The sequence below is a fragment of the Perkinsus marinus genome, assembly GCF_000006405.1.
Source record: "Perkinsus marinus ATCC 50983 genomic scaffold scf_1104296953336, whole genome shotgun sequence".
Taxonomy (NCBI): Eukaryota; Perkinsozoa; order Perkinsida; family Perkinsidae; genus Perkinsus; species Perkinsus marinus.
In genome coordinates this window covers 105,068-128,723 of record NW_003208496.1, presented here as the reverse complement: position 1 = coordinate 128,723, position 23,656 = coordinate 105,068, and the positions used below count along the sequence as shown (strand labels likewise).

The following is a 23,656-nucleotide window of genomic DNA, read 5'->3' as shown; positions in this document are numbered from 1 at the left end:
GAACGCCAACAAATAAAACACACTCAAAATGACGCCCGTGGGATTCGAATCCGGCCCGGGTTTCATCGTGAATCGAGTTAGAGACTTGCCAGTTGCGAGGCTTAAAACCCCAAGACTAGAGAGTCCCTAGGGGCTTATTAGAAGCCGATTCGGCACAATCTAAACTACTAGGAAACACGCATATAGTAACATTGACTGAATACCAATATCATCAATATACTAGCATCCATGGAGTAGCCCATCATCACCATGTCATAGAATTGATGATTCTATGATGTTGATCATGGCGCACGCCATGTCTATCAGTTGTGTTGTATGATGATATCCTTAGCGTGTTTTTAGCCTAGCTTCAATTAGAAACCATTTGGTTATCCTTGTTGGGTTGACCTGACAACTTGGTTTCCTCTAGCTGATTATCGACCGAAAGACCTCTAATATTCGGGAAAACCACAAGCGATAGCCCTCTGCGATAAACCTTCATGTGAAAGCAATTAACTGTCTACTGTAGGATCCCGTATCTGATCATATCTGTTTTCATTTCCACTGCTGTACTTCCTCCCGAGCTCGAATCGGCATGCATGCCATCACAGTCTTTTAAAAGAAAGCTGTACTTTCCGGCCTTGCTCATTAAACCTTCAGATTGCACCTAGACATGCAAGCCGGAATCATAACGGTGGACATCGCACCGGTCAGAGGTGAGATACAATCCAATGTTCGTCACGAGAGATCAATCCCTACAATTGGTCGTACATTGGTAGCACCAATGAGCTCCCTCAAACGAGAGCATTAGTGAAATGATGCCTCAATGATGCGGTTACGGATAGCCACGATGTAAGGCAGCCGGAAATCCCAGGAGCATTCAACCCTATCGAGAGCTTGACATAATGGCACAATCTCGCTGATGATCTACCTAGTCTCAATATGCCAGCCACACGGGCAGTTGACGACAATACCCACCCTGAGCTGCTGAAATCCAGCAGCTCGTTCAAGAGAGTTTCGGGCTCATTGAATCCTATGGGCTCATTGAATCCTATGCACTGATAGCTCCTCGTCTCGGATTGACCGTTCTCAACAGGCCCATCAAATCCCACTCATTCTACTAGGAAATTACCAAGGACGGCCCCGTACCACGAGAGCCAACCTCCATAGCTCTCCCCCGTGAAATGCAACCGCGGCAGTCAAATGCCAGCTAACTACAACGCAATGCACAGTTGATAGAAACACATAAAAACTCGGTATTCACAAACGACTGCTGGCGACTGTATGATCATGTCCATCAATTTTTTTAGCATATTTCCGATACTCCTGCTTGGCAATTGTAGCGAGATGTACCTGAGACCGCGTGAGATCCAATACACTCGAAAGGATGCTAGCCGGGGTTTCTCACTGCGTCCGGCCCATCAGCGATCCTCAAGGGACGGGCCAAGGCGTAGAGGTAGGCCAAGTCGAGATCTCCGCTGACGCCAGCGCCACCACATACCTGACTTTCCTTCAACGACATCCGTTCGTAACGGTGGCTACTTGGATGCAGCGGTCGATAACTCTGCATGCCATCCTGGGGGCCACCACTTTGATGGCTGCTATCTTCGATAGAGCTCCTCTCACACCAACTGCCTGTTGAAGACACGAGAGGCTTGCATAGGAACAAGAGCACACAGCTTCCATAGGATGATCGAAATATTTCCTCGGTGCATTTGAATATCAGACAAACGCGGATGCCATTCTGGAGCACCCGACGAAGCACTTCCATATGTGATTATCTATCGTGTAGGTTTCATTACTAGTATAATCTACCCTACAGTAACGGTCAACACCATACATCATCATCCGGCCAGATTCAGCGACGCCAAGTAGGACGAAAAGGCACGTATCACTACATCAATCTCTGCCGCTGCCCTCAACACAAGTGCTCTAGCAGCCTCGATTTCAATCCGGCACTCAGCGACTTCTGTCATGACTCCCCCGTGGTGGGCTATTCTGTAAGTGAGAGCTACATAAGACTCCCCACCACCACCCTACAGCTTCCCAAACGCCTTCCGTTTATGGGCTCGGTCCACGGCTATCTCCAGAGCTCGTTCGGCCATCCCAATAGCTCTCATGCAATGATGAATACGACCTGGTCCTAGCCGTGCCTGCCGAGATTTATAATACTACATCAAATAAGGCTAGGATTTACCTGAGCAATTTTGAATCCATCTCCCTCAATGGCGAGCAGAGAGTCTTTCTTTTTGAGTCTGACTTGGTTGAATTCCACCAGTGCGTGACCGTGAGGAGCGTCATCATAGCCAAACACAGTGAGGGGTCGAATCACTCGGATACCCGGAGCGTCCATGGGTACCTCAGGCAAGCCTCTGTTGACTACTGCACGAGCAGTGATCAAGTACCACGAGCATCGACTGTTGCTGGTGGAGAGACTTCCCTTTTCCCGAGTCGACCTTGCCTAGTAGGATACCCACTTTGCAACGCTCATCAACGGCACCACTAGACCACCACTTAGTGCCTGAGGCATCCAGTCCGTCTCCATATAGAATCGCAAAAAGGTCAATTCGACTATTCGAATTGAGACACGCTATCATCATAACATTCAGATAGTAGAGGAGAGCGAGAGTAGTAAAAGCTCGCGCCGAGCCAAAGTTCATATGAATCCCGAACCAGTGCGAATCGCCATAGCCACGTCCTCACCATTAATAACATAATACTCCCCTTCCGTGGCGATGTCGATGGATATGTTACTAGCATCAGAGCTGGCGACGTTCGGCTCAGTCATGAGGAACGTGCTACGAATCTGTCCATCCAGGAGCGGCCTGAGCCAACGCTCTTTCTGCTCGGCATTGGCGGCCAAAAGCAGCACCTTGACAACAGAAAACAATCATGATGGACTGAGTCGATCGTTGCGAGATCAAAATATAAAAAGAACGAAAAAATCATGACATAACAACAATAAATCTATCAATTTGTAACTCAGTGAGACAACATTCATCCAAAAAGTGCAAGTTGCACTCTTTGGTAGGTTTGCACTGTGCAAGGCCATACCCGATACGGCTCGCTACCTCCATATTGCCAGTATCAGGAGCACTACAATTGGTAGCCTCCGCGGTGAGGAGGTACTTACCCATCACCTCACATAGATGGGCATACTCGAACGTCGACAATCCAGGACCTACCACCGATACAGAACACTCTTTAACGGAACGTGTCCATCAACACGTGCTTTCCTCGAGCTTTCTAGGAATGAACAAATTCCATAAACCCCTCCTTTTCGCCTCTGCCTTCATATCCTCCATTACAGGAGGGCACGTCCAACGATTGCTGCTCTTCGAATGCTGTTCTTTGTAGAGTAGTTCTCCTGAGACCAATGCCAGTCACTATACGCCGGAGAACTAACACTTCCGCTGACCTGGTTTCACCACCTCATCTACGAAAGCGTTCAACTGCCTAAGCATTTCTTGAGCACGCTCAGACATCATAGCTGGCGGCGACGACACTCCCGACATAATACAAAATGCCCGCTATCCATCGACCCACGGAGTGTTTAAGACTGACTCACGAACGCAACAGAGATATTGAACCACAGAAAAACGCGGACGGCTTCAATTTCACCATAAGACGTACAGATCTATTGATAAACCACAATTCGGATAGCGAAAGAATCAAGACGGATGAGGGCAACGGAAGCACCACCCAGAAGTAAATGGCTCAACACACAAGGAGGCGAGGGGGCAACCTCAGGCGTGGTAGAATCCCCAGGCGTCGACAGCACAAGTCAACAAATCTGTGGGAGTGCGGTGAAGTTCACCGGGTGAACGTAAAGTAGATTTCTTGCAATCTCACGCACTCTCGATATACCCCAACTATTGAGACGTTAGTGTCCAATCTTTTCTGTCTGTTCCCCTTATGCCACCCAGAGTCAGAGCAGCCTTGCGTTCTGCGGGAAGTGGTAGGAGAGGCGCGACCGGAAGCCCTACGATACCAGTTAATGAGACCGCTGATGATACCGTTGATGATACCGTTGATGATACCGCTGATGATACCGCTGATGATACTTATAATATTGCCGCTAATACTACGATACCCTTAAATGCCGAATTAACAAGTGAAGTTACTGCCGTGGAATCTACGAGTTCGAGGCAGAACGTGCAAGGGGCGATTGCCGATATAGAGGGGCGAATTGGTCGGGGCCCATTAAATTCCCGTCCACATAATGGGGGCTGTGCGGCTAGTGACTCCGAAGGGCAAATTATACCAGGTGATACTTCTCGATTGTCGACGGGAAGAGGCCTTGGCCTCATGGCTTACAGTGGCGGCGGTGGACAGACAATCGATTCGCAGCATGGGTTCCATGCTGGCGGTGTATCTGGCTCGGCGGAGCCCTTAACTATCAGTAATACGAGTGGTGGTACCCGCGGGGACTCAGCCGATGTCCTAGCCAGGCGACTCTCGCTCATCGAGAGGACGTTAGAGAGGTTGGCTTTGAAAGTGGACGAGATGAATGAGAAAGCATCCGAGCGCAGTGGTCGAGAGCCGACTGGAAGGGAGCGCAGAGAAGGGAAGCCAGCGGGCGGAGATGATCCGAAACCCCTAGACTCCGATTCGGATGTGAGTACTGCCTGTAAGCCATGGCAGCTAGGGAGGAATATGTGTCGGCTTATGCGTCGGGTTAACTCTGGAAAGATCAAGAATTTGGAGGCGTCTGCTATTGTTGGCCATCTCCAATATCCTCTTCCCGATAACTGGGATCTCGATGGGGTTGGATGCCTTGACAATCCCAAACTGTTGAGGTTGGCTGGGAAAATACCGCACCCAGCACTGAGGAATTTGCGTTCTCCCAGTTATATGCCGAAAGGTAAGAAGAATCGGCCGGTGGGGCAGAAGGAGATCGAAGCCCTCAAGTCGCCCACAACCCCCGATTGTTCCCGTTTCCTACGTCTCTGGGTGCGTCTGACGGAAGGTCAGCGCCACAGTGCACGTAGCCTCTACAGTGGTCTCTGCGATGTTTCTATCGACTACATAGAGCCCATAGTTGGAGCGTATAGAAATGATTATGTCGTGCGCAAATTGTTGAGCTGTATTGACGATGAGTCGGCTCTTCAGTACGAAGAGCTATTTTTCCGTGGGCTACATGAAGGGCTCCTATTGCACATCATGCACCAGTGTATCCCTGTCTTCGAGGGCGATTCTCTCGCTATATTGAAGCGTGACCTACAGCCTGGCGGGGAAAAGTTTGTTGCACCATTGTGTAAGAAGTTCGTGAAGAATTATGAGAGACTGATTGAGCGCGGCGGAAGTCCCTCCAATGATTATGTGATCTCTGTCTTCCTTGGCGAACTACCCCCGCACGTGCGTTCCCGTATGCGCAGGGTGTGATTTTTGCAAGTGTCAATTTCCATTCCTGAAATTTCCGAAGGAAATTTCGGAAAAATTTCCACGACCCTTGAATTTCCAGGAAATCTAACAAAAATGGCTATTTACTGATCTCTACGCACGTTTCGTTTATAAAAAAGCTCAATCTGTATTAAGAATAGCTCTCCGCATAGATAGAGTATCGTAGTGATGCTCAGACTCCGTTGTTGTGCGTAAAAGCCCCAACGGCTGGAATCGATCATCAAGGCGAGCGCTTACAAGTCTTCGCATGGCGATTCATGGCAATTCACCTCGCTCCGTCGAGCGCATCTATTTTCTCGCTCGCCTGTAACGCTCGAAAATGCAACTGCAAAGTAATTCATACCATGATAAGTAATAAGGAGATATACTTTTGATCCCAAGTATTTCCATGTCGAGTTCATCATCCACTGGACCGCCACCGGCGTCATGAGGTGCCACTTGAAACAACTTGAAGCAAGGTGAACTTGAACTTGAACTAAGTTCAAGTCTTGAAGTTCAACTTGGGGTTGTAGTAACCTAGTTACTTGGCAAGTAATACTTGCTTCTGTACTACAGCACCTGTACTACAGCGGTGGGAGGCCAAGCTCAGCCCGAGTTTTCACCAGGTAATGTGGTCGGGGGTCGAAGATAGAGCTTCTCCTACGCGACGAGGGAGCCATTAAGAGATAGGCAATATAACAGGAAAGCCTTCAAAGACATGGATAAACCAGACTTCTTCGAGATACTGAACAGAATTCGACCACCCAAAAACGAGGTCTTTCGAGAGCGAAAACCTGTCTCTCGCAAAGCTGCTTTGACGGATCGTCAGTCGTGACCGTGATTGACGCAACTACATCCCTTTCGAGTCATCGTTGGCTCTCGAACTGAACGCAACACGCAATTGACAATGTAACGCATGGACCCACGAAACGACTCTCCAACTCGTGATCTTGCTCTTCTGTACTTCCTCGATCCCGACTGCGCGCTAGCGCAGAAGCCCGGAAGCATCTTGGCGGAAATTTCCTGGAAATTCCGGAAATTTCCACCTTGAAATTTCCAAACACAGAATATCGTACTGAATTTCCACTCACATCACACCCTGCGTATGCGCAAGTACCAGACCTCTAAAGGGAGTCGGCGATCATTGATGGACGTCATGAATGATGCGAAGACAGCGGAGAGAGATCTACGGAAGCGGGCCACTGAGTTCAAGGATACCGTAGCGGTAACTACTGATCGTCCGGAATATAAACATAAGCCGTTCTCCCAACGGCATCTACCACCCAAGCCGGGTCAGGCCGAGAATCGTGTCGCATGCGTAGAAGGGTCATCGAGTGCGGTAGAGTCTCCGTCCGATCATGAGACTGTTGGTCTTTGTCGTGCCTCATCGATAGATGACGATGGCGATGATTATGTGGAAGATGGCGAGGATCCGTTCGATATATTCTGCTCCCTCGGAACCGGTGCCCTGATCGCAACTACTTGTGGTCATGTGTCCGCCAATTCGGATGACACAGGTATGCCTGCCCGTGATTATGAAGGGATCCGGAGCGATATCGAATCCCCTAGCGGGCAACCCTATAATCTGACGCGTTCGGTCAGTATCAAGTGCGGTGACGAGCTCCTGGTTAGTCCACCAGATGCTGGTAACCCGGTGACTTTGATAAGACCCGATGTGGCTACCAAGTTAATTAAGGAGGGATGTGCTCGTGGTCCTTATTCCTTGAGGGGTACTGGCTTCAAACTCACTGGAGTTACTGGAGGTGAGGCGATTACCGCGAAGACTTTCGTCGTCATGAAGGTTCACCTGAAGCCACTGGGGTCCCAGGAGTATTCCCTGTGTTCTTTCGTACAGGCATTGATCGCCCCGGGACTAACTCTGAAGTTCCTCATCGGCAACAACACACTCCATTCCTGGAACTGGCGTAGTTTCTGGAGGGGGGCCCCTAACCTCATCGTTGTGGATGTCGAAAAGCGATACAATAACAATCTCGATTCATGTCTGATCCCGAAGGAGTCTATTCGTTCGGAAACAGGAGAACGTTGGAGAATCGCACTACCCCTGGAGCGTAGTATGGGATTCCGTGAGAAGGCTCCTGACTCTCAAGAACATGCGAAGGTGCTTTGCGGTGCTGTCACGGTCATCCCGCAAGACGGGGTCCTACAGGTCCCGGTGACTGTTGGGGGCGTAGTCACTGCTGAGCATCCCCTGTTGATTACTCCCTCGCTGAGCTTGCTTCCGAAGGGCCTGGAGTTTCCCGAGTGTGTTGTAACTGTCGCGGCTGGCACCTACGCTGCCCGAATACTAGTGCGTAATCGTTCCGCAACGGATCAGCTACTGGAAGCTGGGACGATCTTGGGGGAGGCGACATGTATTGAGGAAAACTTCGACGTACACAACATGGAGACCATAACTCATCGTGCTGCTCTCTATCGCTGTTCAGAGCAGCGCAAGGCGTGTATCGTTGTGGGGTATCTTCCCACAACCACTGAGCGGCGCGTGGTGGTTCGATTTCCTGGGGAAGAGAACGAACTACCTTTTGCGGTTGATCCTTCGTATATCGGGATCCCGGAGGATGGGCGGGTATTTGAAAGCGGCGATGAGAGTACAGTGGTCTCTACCGGCTTGCCAAAGCCTCCACCATTACAACATCCCATTGAAGAGGTCCAAGTAGCTCTCATTGAATCCGTAGTTGGAGAGATACTCAATCCGGATGACCCAAAGCCCAAGCGTATCCATCGGCCCGCAATTACCCGCAAACGGCAAGGAGGGCCTTCGATGCTATCATGGAATATTAATGGTTTGAGAGGTTTCTTGAAGTCCGAAGCCAATGTGAGTTGTCTTAATCGCTTGGTCCGCAACGAGTTACCCGCGATCATGGTTCTCACTGAGACTAAGCTTACGCAGGAGAAGAAAGACAGGGCTTTCACCAAGTTGCTAGACTCTCTTCCCGTTCGGTACGATGTGTTCTCCGCTGAGTCGGCCGGCCGAAAGGGCTATGCGGGTGTGGCGGTCCTTCTGAAAAGAGCAGTTGACGTTGGCTACGACGATGGCCTTTGTCTTATCCACGAGCCTATTACTGGTATACCGTCCCGGTTTTTTGATGGGGAACAAGATGAGGAGGAAGATACTACATCGGGTCGAGTTCTTACCATAGAGTTGCGGCAATGCACTCTCGTTGCCGTGTATGTACCTAACTCCGGAGGTGACCTCCGTTTCCTGGAGTATCGGTCAAAGTGGGATGTGGCTTTCCGTCGATATATGAAGTGGTTGCGGTCGCGGGCTGGAGAGAAGCCTCTAATTATAGCTGGCGATCTCAATGCGTGTGGATCTGATCTTGACATTGGTGATACTCGAAGGGAGGCGCCACATAGTCCATCGATTCAGCCGTGCGAGGTTGAGGCTTTTGAGAGACTGCAGCGAGAAGTATCTTTATGCGATACATTCAGAATCGTCCATCCCGAAGTAGCTGGCGTTTACAGTTTCTATTGCAATGCGTATGAGAAGAAGCTTAACTTCGGTAGGCGGATTGATTATATCCTTGTATCCTCCGAACAGAGCGATTGTGTCGTAGACTCTACTGTGTTTTACGCGGAGTTCGGTTTGGGGTACCGACCTGATCATTGTCCGATACTTGCCGAGCTTCGACCCTCTTTCTGGGGGGCCACGGATGTTGCAGTTCAATGCGGATCGAACGATATCATAGGCCATTGCTCATTCGACGGGGAGTGTCACCAGGCTGCCGTGGAAACATTCGTTGGCCAGAAAGAGTCCCAAACGGGATCGGATGAGCAGTTCGAAGAACAGCGGGAGGTACGATGTCGCCTTATGCGAGAACTTATTGCGGGATTGAGATCTAGTGAGCTTCCTCCATCGACTCTTCTCGACTTGATAGCACCACTCCTCTACAGCGACGAAGTCGACCTCGAAGAAGACGCTAGAACTTGCGGTCTGTACAACGCCGTGAGTGCTATGGTATGCGATGTAGAGGCGAGTGAGTGCCCGCTGAGGGCTCTGCCGCGCTTAGATGAAGATTTTATGTGGCGTGAACCGCGACGATCAAGTCGACCTGATAGCTTGCCTACTTACAAGCCCCTCAAGCCCCGCCCGGCCGCACCTCCGCAGAATGTCAAGGAATGGTGCGATCTCACTTGCATCTTGATGAGACCTGCGTGGCGGGTAACTCGACAGAGAAGGCCCGGTTAGAAGAACTGGTTCTGAGGCATTGGGATGTATTTGATTATGAGGGCCGTGATCTTCCGGAGATGACTGGGGTGTTTCATGAGATACAGCTGTCTCCGGGCGCCCATCCAGTCTACTGTGCACCCTACCGTATGTCACCCGAGCAGAAGCAAGCCCTGGAGGAGCATGTCAAGGACCTTCTCTCCCAGAACCTTATCGAGCCGTCCCAGAGCGAGTGGCAGTCCCCAGTCATGTTCATCGCAAAAAAGGGTGGCGGCTGGAGGGTGGTCCAGGACTTCAGAAGACTGAACCAGCTCACGGAGATCCCTCGGTACCCGCTTCCCCTGGTTGCACAAGTGCTTGATGAGCTCAGTTCGTCGAAGATATACTCTGCCTTCGATGCCAAGAGTGGATTCTGGCAGGTGCCATTGGCTTCAAAGTCGAGATATCTCACCGCGTTTGGGACGCATGTGGGCCAGTTCCAGTGGAGGAGGATGCCTATGGGACTAGCGGGCAGTCCTCCGACTTATCAGCGCGGCATGAATCGTGCTTATGCTCCAATCTTATACCGGTGCTGTATTCTCTATTTGGATGACGCGGTCCTGTACTCGCTGCTGAGGGCAGGCCACTTCGAGGCATTAGAATTATTCTTTGATTTGACTCGAGATGCCCACATCACGCTGACTGCGAGGAAAATGCAACTCTTCCGCACAACTCTGAAGTACGTTGGAATGCGTATATCTGCCGAAGGCGTTCGTATGGATGAGGCTAAGGTGAATGCCATACTCGACATGCCGCTGGGACGAGACTCCCCACTCAAGAATATCCGGAGTTTTCTGGGGAGCACCAATTATTTCCGGAAGTGGTTGAAGGACTATTCTCGCGTCACCGCGCCATTGCGAGCGGTTCTCAAGAAGGACGGCGTTGGTTGGGACAACGAATGTGATATCGCGGTCGCCGAACTCAAGCGGTTGTTGACCTCTGACCCTCTCCTCGTTTGGCCGAATTTCAGCAAAGAATTTGAGTTGCACACGGATGCATCTGATGTTGGGTATGGAGGAGTTCTGATTCAAAGGGACGCGGAGCACAGAGAGAGAGTGATCGCTTACGGCTCGAGAGCCGTAGGTGATCTTGAGAGGAGTTGGACCTCTCAGGAGAAGGAATGTTACGCTGCCGTCATATTCGTCGAGGAGTTCCGGCCTTACCTGCAAGATAGACCCTTCAAATTGGTCACTGATGCTGCAAACTTGCGCTGGCTGCTGACTACCGAACACACCACGCCGCGTCTGATGCGTTGGGCTATAAGGCTCTCGGCATACGGCATTGAGATTGTACATCGGGAAGGGAGACTGAATGCGGTTGCTGATATGCTGAGTAGAGTCTCTCCCAAGCCGCTAGAGGGGCAGGGGGGCTCGACCGTACCCGTCGAAGTGGCGACAGTTCAGGAGGGCAGCGGGATGGCAGAGAAGACATCCGAGTATCTCGAGGCTCTAGAGGACCCGCGTGCGGAGGTTGTACTGGTATCCGGACCGGCCGGAACGGGAAAATCCATGCTGGCTTGTGAGGCGGCTGCCAAATCGCTCGACAGGGGCAGGGTTAAAAGAATCATCATAACGCGACCCGTGGTGCCCGTTGGTAGGGATATCGGATATGTTAAGGGAAGCGTCGCGGAGAAGATGGCTCTCTGGGTGCGCCCGCTCCTGAGTTACCTCTCCCGGTTTTTGTCGGAGGGGAGGGTGAAGGAGTTGCAAGCGGAGGGCAGCATACAAGTCATACCGATCTCGATGATCCGTGGTTACTCTTTGGACGACACTTGGCTGATACTCGACGAGGCTCAAAATTGCTCGGCGTCGGAATTATGGGCCGTGCTCACTCGCGCCGGAATAGGAAGTCGGATGGTGGTGATCGGTGATATGGAGCAATGTGACGTGTCCCGCGACAGCTCGGGGTTTCAGGAGCTTCTCAACAAGGTTGCTAAACTCGGTCCTGAACCACCCCTTTCTATCCGATCAGTGGTATTGACGAAGGCCGACTGCAAGCGGTCCCCGGTGGTGAAACTACTACTAGAATTGAAGGATCGTGTTATAGCAGGTGTGGTCGAATGCTGTGAGAAGATTGACTATATTGGTTATGATGACTTGCCATCCAGTGCGAACCTATTGTTACAGGAGTGGGTTGGACATGTGTGCGGTGTGGTTCCCATCTCCAAGAGTCACCTTGGGATGTCACCAGAAACCTGGACTGTTCGGCGTCCGCTAAAAGCTGTCCTCGCGGCAGTCAAGCAGCTCCATCCCAGTGTTACATTTGAGGCTGTTAGGATTGAACGTGGAGGTATTCGTCTGGTTAAGTGCCGCGGTGTTGTAGGTATGGAGACTGCAACGGCCGCCCTGGATATAGGCTTTCCGCTTTCTAAGGAGATTGATGTGTCTTCATCTACATTCCTACCGTTGCTCGCCCCCGAATTGGTAGAATGGATTGGGCCGTTACTCGTGGAGGAAGTTGAGGAGGCGTTATCGAGTTATACTTGCTTTACCGGTAGCGAGGATCCTGACGACGTCGCTGTCCGTAAGGCGGCAGAAGCGATGGTTCATCACAAACCGGTGCGTAGGCTACAACCATCTCCGTCGGCATCTCGAACTCGGCGTCAAGCAGCCTATAGTAATCCCTGCCAGAAGTACGGCTGTACTAGGACTGCCGATCTCTCGGATGGTATAGAGCGCCTCTGCAAATACTGTGTGGATCTCTGTAAGAATGATACCTGCAGGCGACCGCGTGCTACTGGCTCGCTCTACTGTACGAGCTGCAAGAGAAATTTCAGCGAAGGGGATGCCGAGTGTGAGGGATTACAAGCTGCAATAGATTATGATAATCCCGGGGTGCAGGAGGCTGACGATGGCGAGGTTCCGGAAGGAATTCAGCAGTCTTTGGACGCATCATTACTCGCGGACCTTCGTCGTCGCGATCCTTCATCGGAAACGCTCCGATATGTGAAGCAGTTGCAAGAAGAGGATCCGGAGATTGGACCCCTCATCAAGTTCCTCAACGGTGACACTGCGGGACTGACCAAAGATACGGTTCTTAAGATCCGAGCGAAGGCGGAGCGACATTATTTAGACCAGCTCTTGAAGCGCACGCAGTATGATGAGTCGCTCGACACAATCTTCCATCAAATTGTGGTTCCCCAAGCCCTACGTGCCTCTCTTCTTGACCTCTACCATAATGGGCTCGAAAGCGGCCATCCTGGTCGGTATGGGATGTATAATATGCTGAGGAGACAGTTCTACTGGAAGGGCATGTGGCGTGATTGCTCTGATTACGTCCGCCGCTGCATAACTTGTCGTAGTATCAGGAGGGGGCCCTCGGTTTACGGTAATGTGCATCAACATTCACGTCATGTTGCTGCTGCGATGCAACGGGTGGGTATTGATTTGGTTGGCCCAATTCATTTACCTCAGTACACTCCGCAGGATCAGTCGGCATTCCCTCTTTATTGTTTGGTTATGTTAGACGTCTATACTGGATGGTTGGAATTGGCTCCACTTTACACTAAGGAAGCTAAGGAGGTGGCACAAGCTATCGTGGACAATTGGATATTGCGACATGGCCCATTTTGTGAACTACTGTCGGATCGAGGAGGAGAATTCCTGAACGATGTTATGGGCAGCATCTGTCGGACCCTCAACATAACTCATCTCGTGTCCTCGGGGCACCGGCCCCAGACTAATGGGTGCACAGAGCGTATAAACCAGGAGTTGGTGCGCAAACTCAAGATCTGGGCTGAGGAGTTCGGAGGGGAGTGGTGGCGAGCCTTGCCGGTTGTCCAGCATGCTCTACGTGTTATTCCGAGACGAGATTGTGGGTTTTCCCCATTCGAGTTGTTATATGGTCGTATCCCTCATACTATGCTCGATCAGATGTTACAAGATGTGCTGTCCCAGGTGAAGCCCGAAGTTGATGATTATTATATTAAATTGAAGCGCACGCTTACGAAAATCCGTGAACGTTTTGCTTCGGTGCGCAGCTTCTCTCAGGACAGACGGGAGGAAGAATGGAATGACGAATCCCGAGTAGAGGATTTTCCTCTCGGCTCCCATGTCCTATACTATCGTGAGTTGGGTGATATGCGAGGAGGATCCTCAAAGTTGGTTCGCCGTTGGCATGGACCTTATGTTGTGGTGAAGAAGCTGAGTGCTGTCAACTACCTGCTCGCTGATAGTCTGGATCCTGGGAGTGTCTGGCTCGATTCGTTTGTGGCTCATACCAACTATATGGTCGACTGTCCTGAGGATATGAGAGGTTATTATGAAAAGCGATACAGTCTACCACCACCTGCGGATTTTTGGGATTTCAATGTCATTCCCGACTCTGTGGGAGTGGGTACGATTCTTCTCGTCGCCGGTTCCACTGACGACCGAAAAGTCTGGCATGTTGGGCGTGTCATTGAGAGGCATGCTGATAATGGCCGACTCCTATTACATTTGCATGACTTACCGAAGGATTCCAAGGCGCCCTGGCACGGACCATTCCGGCCCTCTTATCGGCACCGTTTGAATGGGGGAGTCTTCGTGACGGTGGGAAAGGTTAATGGTCGCACTTTCCGTATGCGAGTATGTGAGGTACTCGGCAACAATATTATGCATGTGGATGCTCTAGACTCTCGCGGGTATCTTCGTGCCTCAGCTGTTGCCGATCTCGAGATCTACGGTCTGCATTCGGGGCGGTCACCCACCACCTCCCCTCTGTGATGCCCAGACTTTTTCCCTATTGTTGTTTTAAAAAAAAAAAACACTCCGTCCGAGGAGGACCGCCACGCAGTAGTGACGCCCTGCGAGCGGTATAAAAAAAAGTAAAGATTGTCAAAAAGAAAGAAAACAAAAAAGAAACAAAAAAAAAAGAAAACTAAAAAAAAAAAGAAGGGGGGTTGCGTCACACTGGCTCTTTTTCAAGCACGAGATTGTTTGTCGATCTCGTGTTCATCAGAGCCTATAATCTCAATTGTGTGCGATTGAGCTGCCTTATTGTCACGTGGCGAGGGTTATCTTTATTTGATGTCACTAGTCGAGTCGGTCCGAGCACCGTCACAGCTATTTCGTTCGCGCTATTGGTGAGGGCCTGCAAGTTGTTAACGAGGGCGTGCGACTAGCTGCGATAATGTCTGCTCTATTCAGTGGTCTATGGTCGCTTATAATCTCAATTGTGCGGGATTTAGCTGCCTTATAGCTGGAATATGCTTGTGTCAAGTGGCGAGGATTATCTTTATTTTATGTCATAAGTCGGTCCAAGTCGACGGAGGTTATCTTTATTTGATGTCACTAGTCGAGTCGGTCCAGGACGGTCTAAGTCGACGGGGGTTATCTTTATTTGATGTCACTAGTCGAGTCGGTCCGAGCACCGTCATAGCTATTTCGTTCGCGCTATTGATGAGGGTCTACAGGTTGTTAACGAGGGCGTGCGACTAGCTGCGGCAATATCTGCTCTATTCAGTGGTCTATGGCCGGCGGCGATGATATCTGCGCGTTCTGAACTTTGTCGGTCCGGGAGAATGCGGCCGCAGTCACTGCCCAGTTGTTCGCATCATTGACTCTGATATGCCTCGATTCATCTAGTCGATGATACTGTCGATCAGGAATGCGTTACAGTGACCTTTGATGTTCCACTGCCTACTCGCTTACATCAGTGACTGTGGTATGGCATGAGCCTCCCAGTCAAGGATGCTGTCAGTAAGTTGTGGTTTACAATGACTTCAGATGCTCCCGCCCATAGATCGTTGGGTGGCTTTGTTTCGTCCAATTTTACCCTACGGTACATTGTTCGATGACCTGTGAGGAGAAATGCCTGTCACTATAACACCGCTGGAAGGTCACGTTATTTGACGGGGTGGTGCGATAGTACCGTAGGCTACTCACTGTATCCTTATTTCTATGTCGCCTACGGACTAGGGACAGTCCGTAATCAAGAGGACCGGGATGTGGGAGTGCGGTGAAGTTCACCGGGTGAACGTAAAGTAGATTTCTTGCAATCTCACGCACTCTCGATATACCCCAACTATTGAGACGTTAGTGTCCAATCTTTTCTGTCTGTTCCCCTTATGCCACCCAGAGTCAGAGCAGCCTTGCGTTCTGCGGGAAGTGGTAGGAGAGGCGCGACCGGAAGCCCTACGATACCAGTTAATGAGACCGCTGATGATACCGTTGATGATACCGTTGATGATACCGCTGATGATACCGTTGATGATGCCGTTGATGATACCGCTGATGATACCGCTGATGATACTTATAATATTGCCGCTAATACTACGATACCCTTAAATGCCGAATTAACAAGTGAAGTTACTGCCGTGGAATCTACGAGTTCGAGGCAGAACGTGCAAGGGGCGATTGCCGATATAGAGGGGCGAATTGGTCGGGGCCCATTAAATTCCCGTCCACAAATCATCCGAGTTCAATTCGGATGAATCATGCTCAGTATGGTTTTTCAAGACTAGCCAAGCGAGCAAGTTCAATACGCGCGCACAATATTTGAGTTGGATGAGTTAGAACAGGATAAAACTGTTATCCAAGCTTGAAAAGGAAATAAATAAATAAAGACAGACAGGAATCCTGTCATAGAATCACCGTTGGGTGTAAAAGTGCTACTGTGTGAAGTACTCCGGTAAAAAATACAATGCAGCAAAAAAAGTGGCGAAAAGCGCGACTAGCTTGAAAGCACTTCTAAATGTGCTACTTTGAAAATTTGCTTGCTGTAATCAATACCAGTCATTGCCAGGGTATAAATGTGGTTGCTAGTTCGTTACTGAGAAAGTAGCGTGTACACAGGAGCAAATAAGTGAGACTGTCGGATTTTATAGCATATGGCAAATCCGCAATATTAGCAAAAAAGTGACATTGCCGGATTGTATTACAAATGACGCACGAAGTCGCTCGCCTGATGAGATTGAAGTTTTTAATGGTGAAATAGAGGTTGAAAAGGTGTAGTAGGGATGACGAGTTGCAGTCACGAGGCTTTCTACTGTCAATGGTTTCCCCACTGAAGATCCCCATGAGCTCAGTAGGAAAAAGATCGATCCGGACTGATCCTCTACGGTCAAGCAGAGTCAGCGAACTGAATCTTCTTCCGCCGCGGTATCGGCCTGGCCAAGCCGCCGTGGAGAAAATACAGGTATTCGTCGCCTAAAATCACAGAAAATTGACAAGAATCTCCCAGAAGGCGACATAGCCATGACTTGGACTAACGACTAGCATTTCATTCCGTTAGATTATATTTTTGCTCAATTGATTCCTGTGCATAGGGGGCCTATTTTAGGGTCATGGGCTTTCCTGATTACTTCTCAAAATCCGCTGACAACTGCGGGTGATTCTAGTGGAGTCACTCCACCTTACTCAGGCCAAGCGTCGATGTGGTTGGAACGATAGATTCTACCTCGACAAGATACCCGAGTACGATCCTTTACAAGACGCTAGCTGCGTGGGGTATCGCGCTATGCTTCGAAGGAAACAGCTGAGGGCTGCGAAAAGGAAAACATCTTTCACAGTCTCGTAAGCCGGGTTGTCGAAAGATCTGCAAACTGCGCATATCTCTGCATCCCTCCTAATGTGACGTGTCTGTTTCTACACAGTTCTCATGGCGTTTCTGCGGCCCAGAGGAGACCTCCTCGTGCTCCTATGCTTGGGCGGCAGAGGTTCCCTGGCCGCGCCAATGAACGGGAACAGCTAGTGCCACAACTTGTGAACCACATACGTCAGTGTTGGCGGAGCTTCAGAATACCACAGATCCATCGAAGGTCTCTCTTTCTGTCGGCTCTTGTCGCTCAGCCGGATCGTCCAGGCACTACGCTGAAGCATTCTTCCATCCCGGGACGAGGCCCTCTATATTAGTAGCAGAAGCAGATCGATTGGCTCGTGATATCGCCCCGGTGCAGAAGGCGATGAGGGCAGTTCTGCACAGGGAAGGCATCATACAGAAACTCGGTCAGACAGTAACGTTGTCTCTCAGCCTGGGTTTGGTGGGTTTAAATCAAATTCCCAAAGGGAAAGTCTCAATTCCGTTGAGCGCCAGGGGCCTATCCAACCACTAATACATGGTTGAGTAGCTACTATTGCCCGTAGTAGCTCTTGCGTAGCGCGTCCGAAATATTGGCGTGCTTCTCAACCAAGTGAACGTTAACGGAGTTCAGACTCATGCGCTCGATCCTACAACTTAGTATAAAAGCTCGTGGGTCAGGTCTGCTAAAGGCTGTATCCTAACTGTATAGGAACTTTATCCCAGCAGACTGATTTCAGATCAAATCGACAAGGTGGTGAGCGAGCAACCCAATGCCTTGAATTCCGCACAGTTGCGCGCTGAGCTTGTCGCGAATCTGCTGGCCCTCAGGGAAGTGAGTCCACCCGCCTCGATATAGTTTGAGAGAAGTAACCGCGATGTCGTCTCATGCAGGCCTCAATTGAGTGTGTTGAGGCTATAGTGCGATGGAGGCAGAAGCTCATCCCTCCGTCATCACCTAGCACGCGTAGTCATAATGAGAGTAACGGTAAGCCTCGAGAACTCGGGACACCCGCGTAGTCTTATGTCAGACACGCTTGATGGCTCGCCACCAAAGTGGGTAGATGAGAAATCCGGACTGAACTACCTTATCAAGATGAAAACAGACACCTTGTGGCTTGCAGACGCTAGCTTTTGCAAGCTCGTTGAGTTCAGCTCGAGGAGGTAACGCTAGTGGCACTGCCACTGTGGCAGCCCTAGACCAGTTCGAAGGCGCCTCTCTGCTATTCTACATTTTGTATGGTTCCTCATCCTATTGGACTTGTTTCAACTGGTGCCGAATGTTCGAGGCTCCGTGGCATATGTAGATCCATCTCAGTGACCCCTTCCTCGTGGGCCCTAGCCTCTCGCCATCGAGTAGTTCAACCGTACCCGAACCACTGTCAACGCGTAAAGGGGCAGCCCCGAGAAGACCTCAAAAACGCACAGTACATCTCCCCCTTCATAAGGACCAGCTTGGTAGGCCTCCATCGTCTCACTCGAAAACCTGTCCGCAATTATCAGATCGCATTCGGGACTGCGAGATGAATCTGCTGCAAGAGTCAGTCCTGGACTGCGCGCAACAGCAGGACGTGACCATCACCACCCCCGACGCCCCCCGGGGTGTCTCGGCGGGCAGCGAGCCTGAGTGAGACCACTCGGGAGCACGCCGATGACACGATTCTTCTACCATCAGGCATCGGCCGCTCATTACCCTGAGCGATGACAAAAGAGGAACTCCAGATAAGCTGAGGGCTGATCGCCAAGGTCGGACCATCAACTTCTGAACTGTTGACCTTCACTTCAGAAGAAACAGCTGTTTCCAAGGGAGACGTTAAACCCAAACCAGTCACCTTCACGCCGGCGAAATGCACTCGTGACATCATGCGTGCAGAGTTCGAAAAATACGTCACGGTCGAGGCCGACCCGGTGTCGTTAGCCTCAACGAGCCGAACCTGGGCACAAGTGGAAGGTGCCGTATACGGTGCGAACCCGACGAGCACCAGAGGTGGTCCAAGCCAGGTATGCATCTGACCTTCTCAATAGGTCGACGCAGTGACTGCGAATGCACACGACTGTATGTACACTCCCTGCTCAGACATGCTGCTGGTGGATCATGGCTGATGATGGGAGTAGGATCGGGCTCGTCGTGTATCACTTGAAGACTCACCTTGTCCCTCAAGTGCATATAGTACATATCTCCGTGAAGGACGTCACATTGACAGAGATGGTGAGAGCCGACTCTACGCAGCTTCAATGGGTTGCCTCTCGCTAGGTTGTAACGAGTCTACGTGTTCACATCTTCGAGCGCTACCCTGAAGTTAGCTCCATCAGAGCTACCCTATGGTCACAAGACGAGACCGTGGCGCGCGACATACCGTATTCGTAGTTACACTGAGACTCCAACGGCAGAGGACGGTTCGAAATATGCAATAGATGAGAAAATCGAGGGAGCGTAGGCGTGCCATCTGCTCTGCTTCTCGAATAGTAGAAGGTTTGCGGTTCCGCACTCCCAAGGACTATTGCAGCCGTCGATGCAACGAATCTCGAGTCTCGTTTTTGGCTTGCGGAAAGGGCCATTGGGTGCCGTTTCGCTTGATAGGAGCTCCTGCTTAAAGCTCTCGAGATGGGCATCTCTATAGCGCGGAGTGCTTAGATTCAAACGAGCTCATTTCCGGTGGTTTCAGCTGACGCAGGAAAGTGACGGCAGACGTGGCCAAGTAGTCAACATACTACTCCCCTCGCGTCCTGGTCCAATCTAGGTCATGAACTCGAGACGAAACGTAGAAGAACTAGGTGACCCTGTCGGCCTGTATGACGGTGAGATCGCACCTAATGATGGAGCTTTGCAGTTGCAGACATGCACACTGGTGAGAAGAGAACCGCAACTCACGGCCCGTGTGACACGGGATACATTATAGTCAGAATTCAGGGCTTGATCGTCCCGAGCGATGCATCCTTGAGCTGCGACCAGAGTAGAGGACGCGTCCACAACCCAGTTGTCCTCGCCAGCGCTCTCGTCAGAGCCGGTGTAACTTCCGAAGATCTAAATACGTAGGTGGAACGGGACCGCATGCTTCTGCCGATGACGCCTGTCGAAGGCTCTCGGAGCCTCCACCTCTTCTGCAGAAATTGATGGAAGGCCTGCAATGCAATGATAGCGAGGTAGGTTTACTCCACCTTGTTAGTATTGATTGCTCTACCAGTTGGCCAGTGGGCTACCCGAGTCGCTAGCCAAGAGCAGGCTCCTGCCGTCGACCCTCGAGACGGTTCTGCAATGGGCAGCAGAGAGGTGCGTCTAACAGCGAAGACTCAAGCCGGAAGGGAATACTTCTCAGTTGTTGGTATGACTTCACGAGTGAGAAGTGGAGTTCACGGCTATCAACGTCGATGCATAGTGTTGATAGAGTAACAGTGCTATCCGTTCCCATGTTGTCAGTCGCAGCAGCGACTAACCTTCTTCACTTCTCGTCAGGTTTCGAGCGCTCCTGTGTCTGCGGTTCTCGGCATGAGCCTGAGTGTGTCTGTGCATGTGAGCCTTCTCTGAGAAACAGTACTGCTACAAGTCTCGGCCTCCTTACTAGGTACCCTATCTAGTGGGCGATGAAACTCCTATCTCAGGGGCGTGCTTGCTACCGATACAGTTCATCGGTCGTAGCGAGAAGGCTCCGCCGTTCACAGTGGGTGTCTGAGGCTCTTTCCGCAGAGAGAGTTTCCCTGATTCGAGGCAGATTTTCTTCATTCCGACCTCGGATGAGGAGTTGGTTCTGGCTGTGATACCGGCACCCCAGGGAGTGCTGAAAGTCGACGTCCTCGCATGCGTACTTGAGGTAGATTCCCTTATTTTTCTTCGCAAACATCTCGTTCGAGACACTGGACGGTGCTTCCCGAGCGGATAGTCCTGCGTTCTCCCATATAGTTCTGCCACATGTGATGGAAGAGGAAACATCGACCACGGATGCTCTCACAGGTGAGAAACTCGAGGCGATGTTGTGGAATTGTCCTTCTCTCTTATCCTTTATTGTATGAGTATTTTGCAGGTGTTGAGGTTCCAACATCCAATGGTGACACCCCCGAGACTGAAGAAACTCGAGGGAAGATGACTGGTTTGGTAGAGTTCAAGCGTTTGAGCATCATGCCCCAGTGTTCCACGGATCGTACCCTGGGCTTCTTGACTGAACCTGTGGTGAGCGACCCAGCAGCTGGGTCTCAGCTGCCGTGGGCTGACCCCGACGAGTTCTTTCTCTTTCAGGAACAATCCAGAGTGGCGAGGATGTGTCTCGACGAGCCCTTCATCATTGCCCTTTGCCACGCGTCTCTAGATGATCTCAATATTCCGTTGCATGCTTCTCTTGTGTGCCCTGAGTCGGAAATCTCATCATCACGCTGATTTCATGTATTTTTGTTGTGTTGCGCGCGAGTTTGTCTCATGACATTAATGATGGAATATTGTCCACTTGTTCTTCGGGTATGTATGCGGTAACTCTCGGATAGAACTTCCGTGTATTAATATACTTCTAGTTACGTTCCCTCATATCACGCGTTTGTCGAATTTTTGAAGGTCAGTTTCTCACAAGAGCTCGGCATAGCTGTGCAACGATTCACAGCCTGGCTCTGGGCCTCAGACCTACTCGAAGGATTGTTCCGCATCCGATGATCTGAGCCGGAGTATTCAAGATAAATTCCTAACCCTGCAACAGCGATGCCGTCCAAGCGTTCCACGTGATACTTTTTCAAGCAACGCAGCCTCATTATGGTTACGCCAAAGTCATGCAAATCATCGGCATCCTGTTGACTCAGGATACCACATCACTACTCCAGCAGATAGCTCTGCAGGCGACCATCTCAATTTTCATACAAGCTTCATCACAATATCAGCAAACTTCATCGATTGTTTCATTGCCAACAGTATAGCAGTTCCCACCATGCCATGTCACGTTTTCCTGGCCTATCCACTTAAAGTCGAATGGAACCGTCATACCAGCATTCGAATATTGGAGGACTATATAGAAAGACATCAAAGCAACCTGAACAGAGATAAAAGGCCAAAAGAAGCGATACATTAGTCGGAGGAAGATGGATATGATAGATTCCTGGTACCACCGCTTCATGGCGACTACGAGTAGCATGAAAACACCAACTTCAGCCACGATATCGACCAACAATCTCCGAATACCACGCATAAACTCCTCGTCAGTCATATCCCAGAAGGTGTCATGGAGCTTCGGGTTCACGGAACGTAGGACAACAAAGCATATCAAATAGTGTATGGGAGCGAGGATCTCCATTGCTTCCTTGCATATAGCGATACTCATGATAGAGAGTGGGCGCCTAGCAGGTTCCCCATCTTCTGATATCTCCTCGCTCGTCATGTTGGCATCGAGATCTTCCACCACCCCGTCCAAGTCGTCTTTCCGATATTTCTCGCCAGATTGGCTCTTCGCACAATCATTAGTGATGAGCTCTGCTTCCGGCCGAACAAAGTGAGTTTGCCCTCCGAGAGGACCCGTGAATGAGTATGATGTACTCATAGTAGAGGTTCGTCGAGCCATCCTCCTACGATCCGCAGTTTTGAGGAGGTCTTCGGAGACTGGCTGCTGCAGGCCGAGTATGTTTGAACCGGTACCAACTTCTGGATTCACACCGATGCTCCCGTATGCGGGTGGCTGTATTCGCGAGAAGCCCAGATCATCTATATCGCATGCGGAATGCGTTCTGGTTGGCCTTCTTGGTCTTTCCCAAAACACGTCTGACTCAAGCTGACCAAGAGCGTGAGATGCATTGAGCGACGACCCTATTGGATGCCCCTCGTCATTGCCCTGTATGGCATCTTCGCTTCTTTCAGCGTAGTGGCATCCGTAATCCACGAAGCCATTCTCGTTGAGTTGCGTTGCTTCATAGGAACTACTCGAGGGAAGCTCGACAATCGTGAATGGTAGATGCGTCCGGTCGGCATCCTCAGGTCGTTCCATACTATCGTTATCCATGCTATGTGAATCGAAGTCTCCAACTTCGACGGGAACTTGGCAGACTTCATTGCTCTTCGGAACCGATGGTCTGACAATATAGCTACAGTAAATATAATAGAGGTTCTCAGCGAGGTCTAGAGCGATCAGTAGGAAGGCCAGCCAGGTGTGGCTGACAGAACTAATGACGGACGCAGTAAAGAACTCATAAGCGTACATGGCGAACAAACTTATTAAAGGATAACAATCAATGCAATATAATCTTGCGTAGTGCTTGGCAGCTATCTCAAAGACTCCCCTGAAGATGTAGAAAGATAGGAAAACAAGCATCTTCACCAAGCCGACGCTACTAGATGAAAAGTGATAGAGCAGAGGAGAGCCAACGGCGAAAGTGAATATACCACTCCCGATGGTGATGATCATCATAACGAACTCCTTCCTCGATGCGGCCGAGCGCCTGTCTTTCGGAAGATCATAGTATATCATGCCAATTGCAATTGGTGTTAAACCACCAAGTACAGGCATCCATGGTAGGGGATAATAAGGAGTGAAAGCCGGAATGACACCGAGGAAGAATAACTGGATAACACTCGCCATGCAACCAATCTTGAAGTACTTCCATACACGG

General features: G+C 50.5%; 6 protein-coding genes across 6 annotated transcripts; 4 read left to right on the top strand and 2 right to left on the bottom strand.

The window, feature by feature from the left end:
- Positions 1 to 1,239: 1,239 nt before the first annotated feature.
- Positions 1,240 to 3,494, bottom strand: Pmar_PMAR000430 (conserved hypothetical protein; the record flags this gene model as incomplete). Its single annotated transcript, XM_002776528.1, has 11 exons — positions 1,240 to 1,332; positions 1,388 to 1,480; positions 1,522 to 1,614; positions 1,878 to 1,977; positions 2,020 to 2,132; positions 2,177 to 2,338; positions 2,385 to 2,500; positions 2,683 to 2,851; positions 3,051 to 3,160; positions 3,206 to 3,346; positions 3,398 to 3,494. The coding sequence occupies 11 exons, from the start codon at positions 3,492 to 3,494 to the stop codon at positions 1,240 to 1,242; spliced, it is 1,287 nt and encodes a 428-aa protein (XP_002776574.1).
- A 400-nt stretch (positions 3,495 to 3,894) lies between these two features.
- On the top strand, positions 3,895 to 5,364 carry Pmar_PMAR000429 (hypothetical protein; the record flags this gene model as incomplete). Its single annotated transcript, XM_002776527.1, has 1 exon — positions 3,895 to 5,364. One exon carries the CDS (start codon positions 3,895 to 3,897, stop codon positions 5,362 to 5,364), a length of 1,470 nt encoding a protein of 489 aa, XP_002776573.1.
- Positions 5,365 to 6,466: 1,102 nt separating this feature from the next.
- Pmar_PMAR000428 (retrovirus polyprotein, putative) lies at positions 6,467 to 14,289 on the top strand (the record flags this gene model as incomplete). Its single annotated transcript, XM_002776526.1, has 2 exons — positions 6,467 to 9,356; positions 9,488 to 14,289. 2 exons carry the CDS (start codon positions 6,467 to 6,469, stop codon positions 14,287 to 14,289), a joined length of 7,692 nt encoding a protein of 2,563 aa, XP_002776572.1.
- Positions 14,290 to 15,632: 1,343 nt separating this feature from the next.
- Pmar_PMAR000427 (hypothetical protein) lies at positions 15,633 to 15,998 on the top strand (the record flags this gene model as incomplete). Its single annotated transcript, XM_002776525.1, has 1 exon — positions 15,633 to 15,998. The coding sequence occupies one exon, from the start codon at positions 15,633 to 15,635 to the stop codon at positions 15,996 to 15,998; it is 366 nt and encodes a 121-aa protein (XP_002776571.1).
- A 4,997-nt stretch (positions 15,999 to 20,995) lies between these two features.
- On the top strand, positions 20,996 to 21,384 carry Pmar_PMAR000426 (hypothetical protein; the record flags this gene model as incomplete). Its single annotated transcript, XM_002776524.1, has 3 exons — positions 20,996 to 21,032; positions 21,103 to 21,280; positions 21,315 to 21,384. The coding sequence occupies 3 exons, from the start codon at positions 20,996 to 20,998 to the stop codon at positions 21,382 to 21,384; spliced, it is 285 nt and encodes a 94-aa protein (XP_002776570.1).
- A 695-nt stretch (positions 21,385 to 22,079) lies between these two features.
- Positions 22,080 to 22,377, bottom strand: Pmar_PMAR000425 (hypothetical protein; the record flags this gene model as incomplete). Its single annotated transcript, XM_002776523.1, has 2 exons — positions 22,080 to 22,089; positions 22,166 to 22,377. The coding sequence occupies 2 exons, from the start codon at positions 22,375 to 22,377 to the stop codon at positions 22,080 to 22,082; spliced, it is 222 nt and encodes a 73-aa protein (XP_002776569.1).
- Positions 22,378 to 23,656: the final 1,279 nt, after the last annotated feature.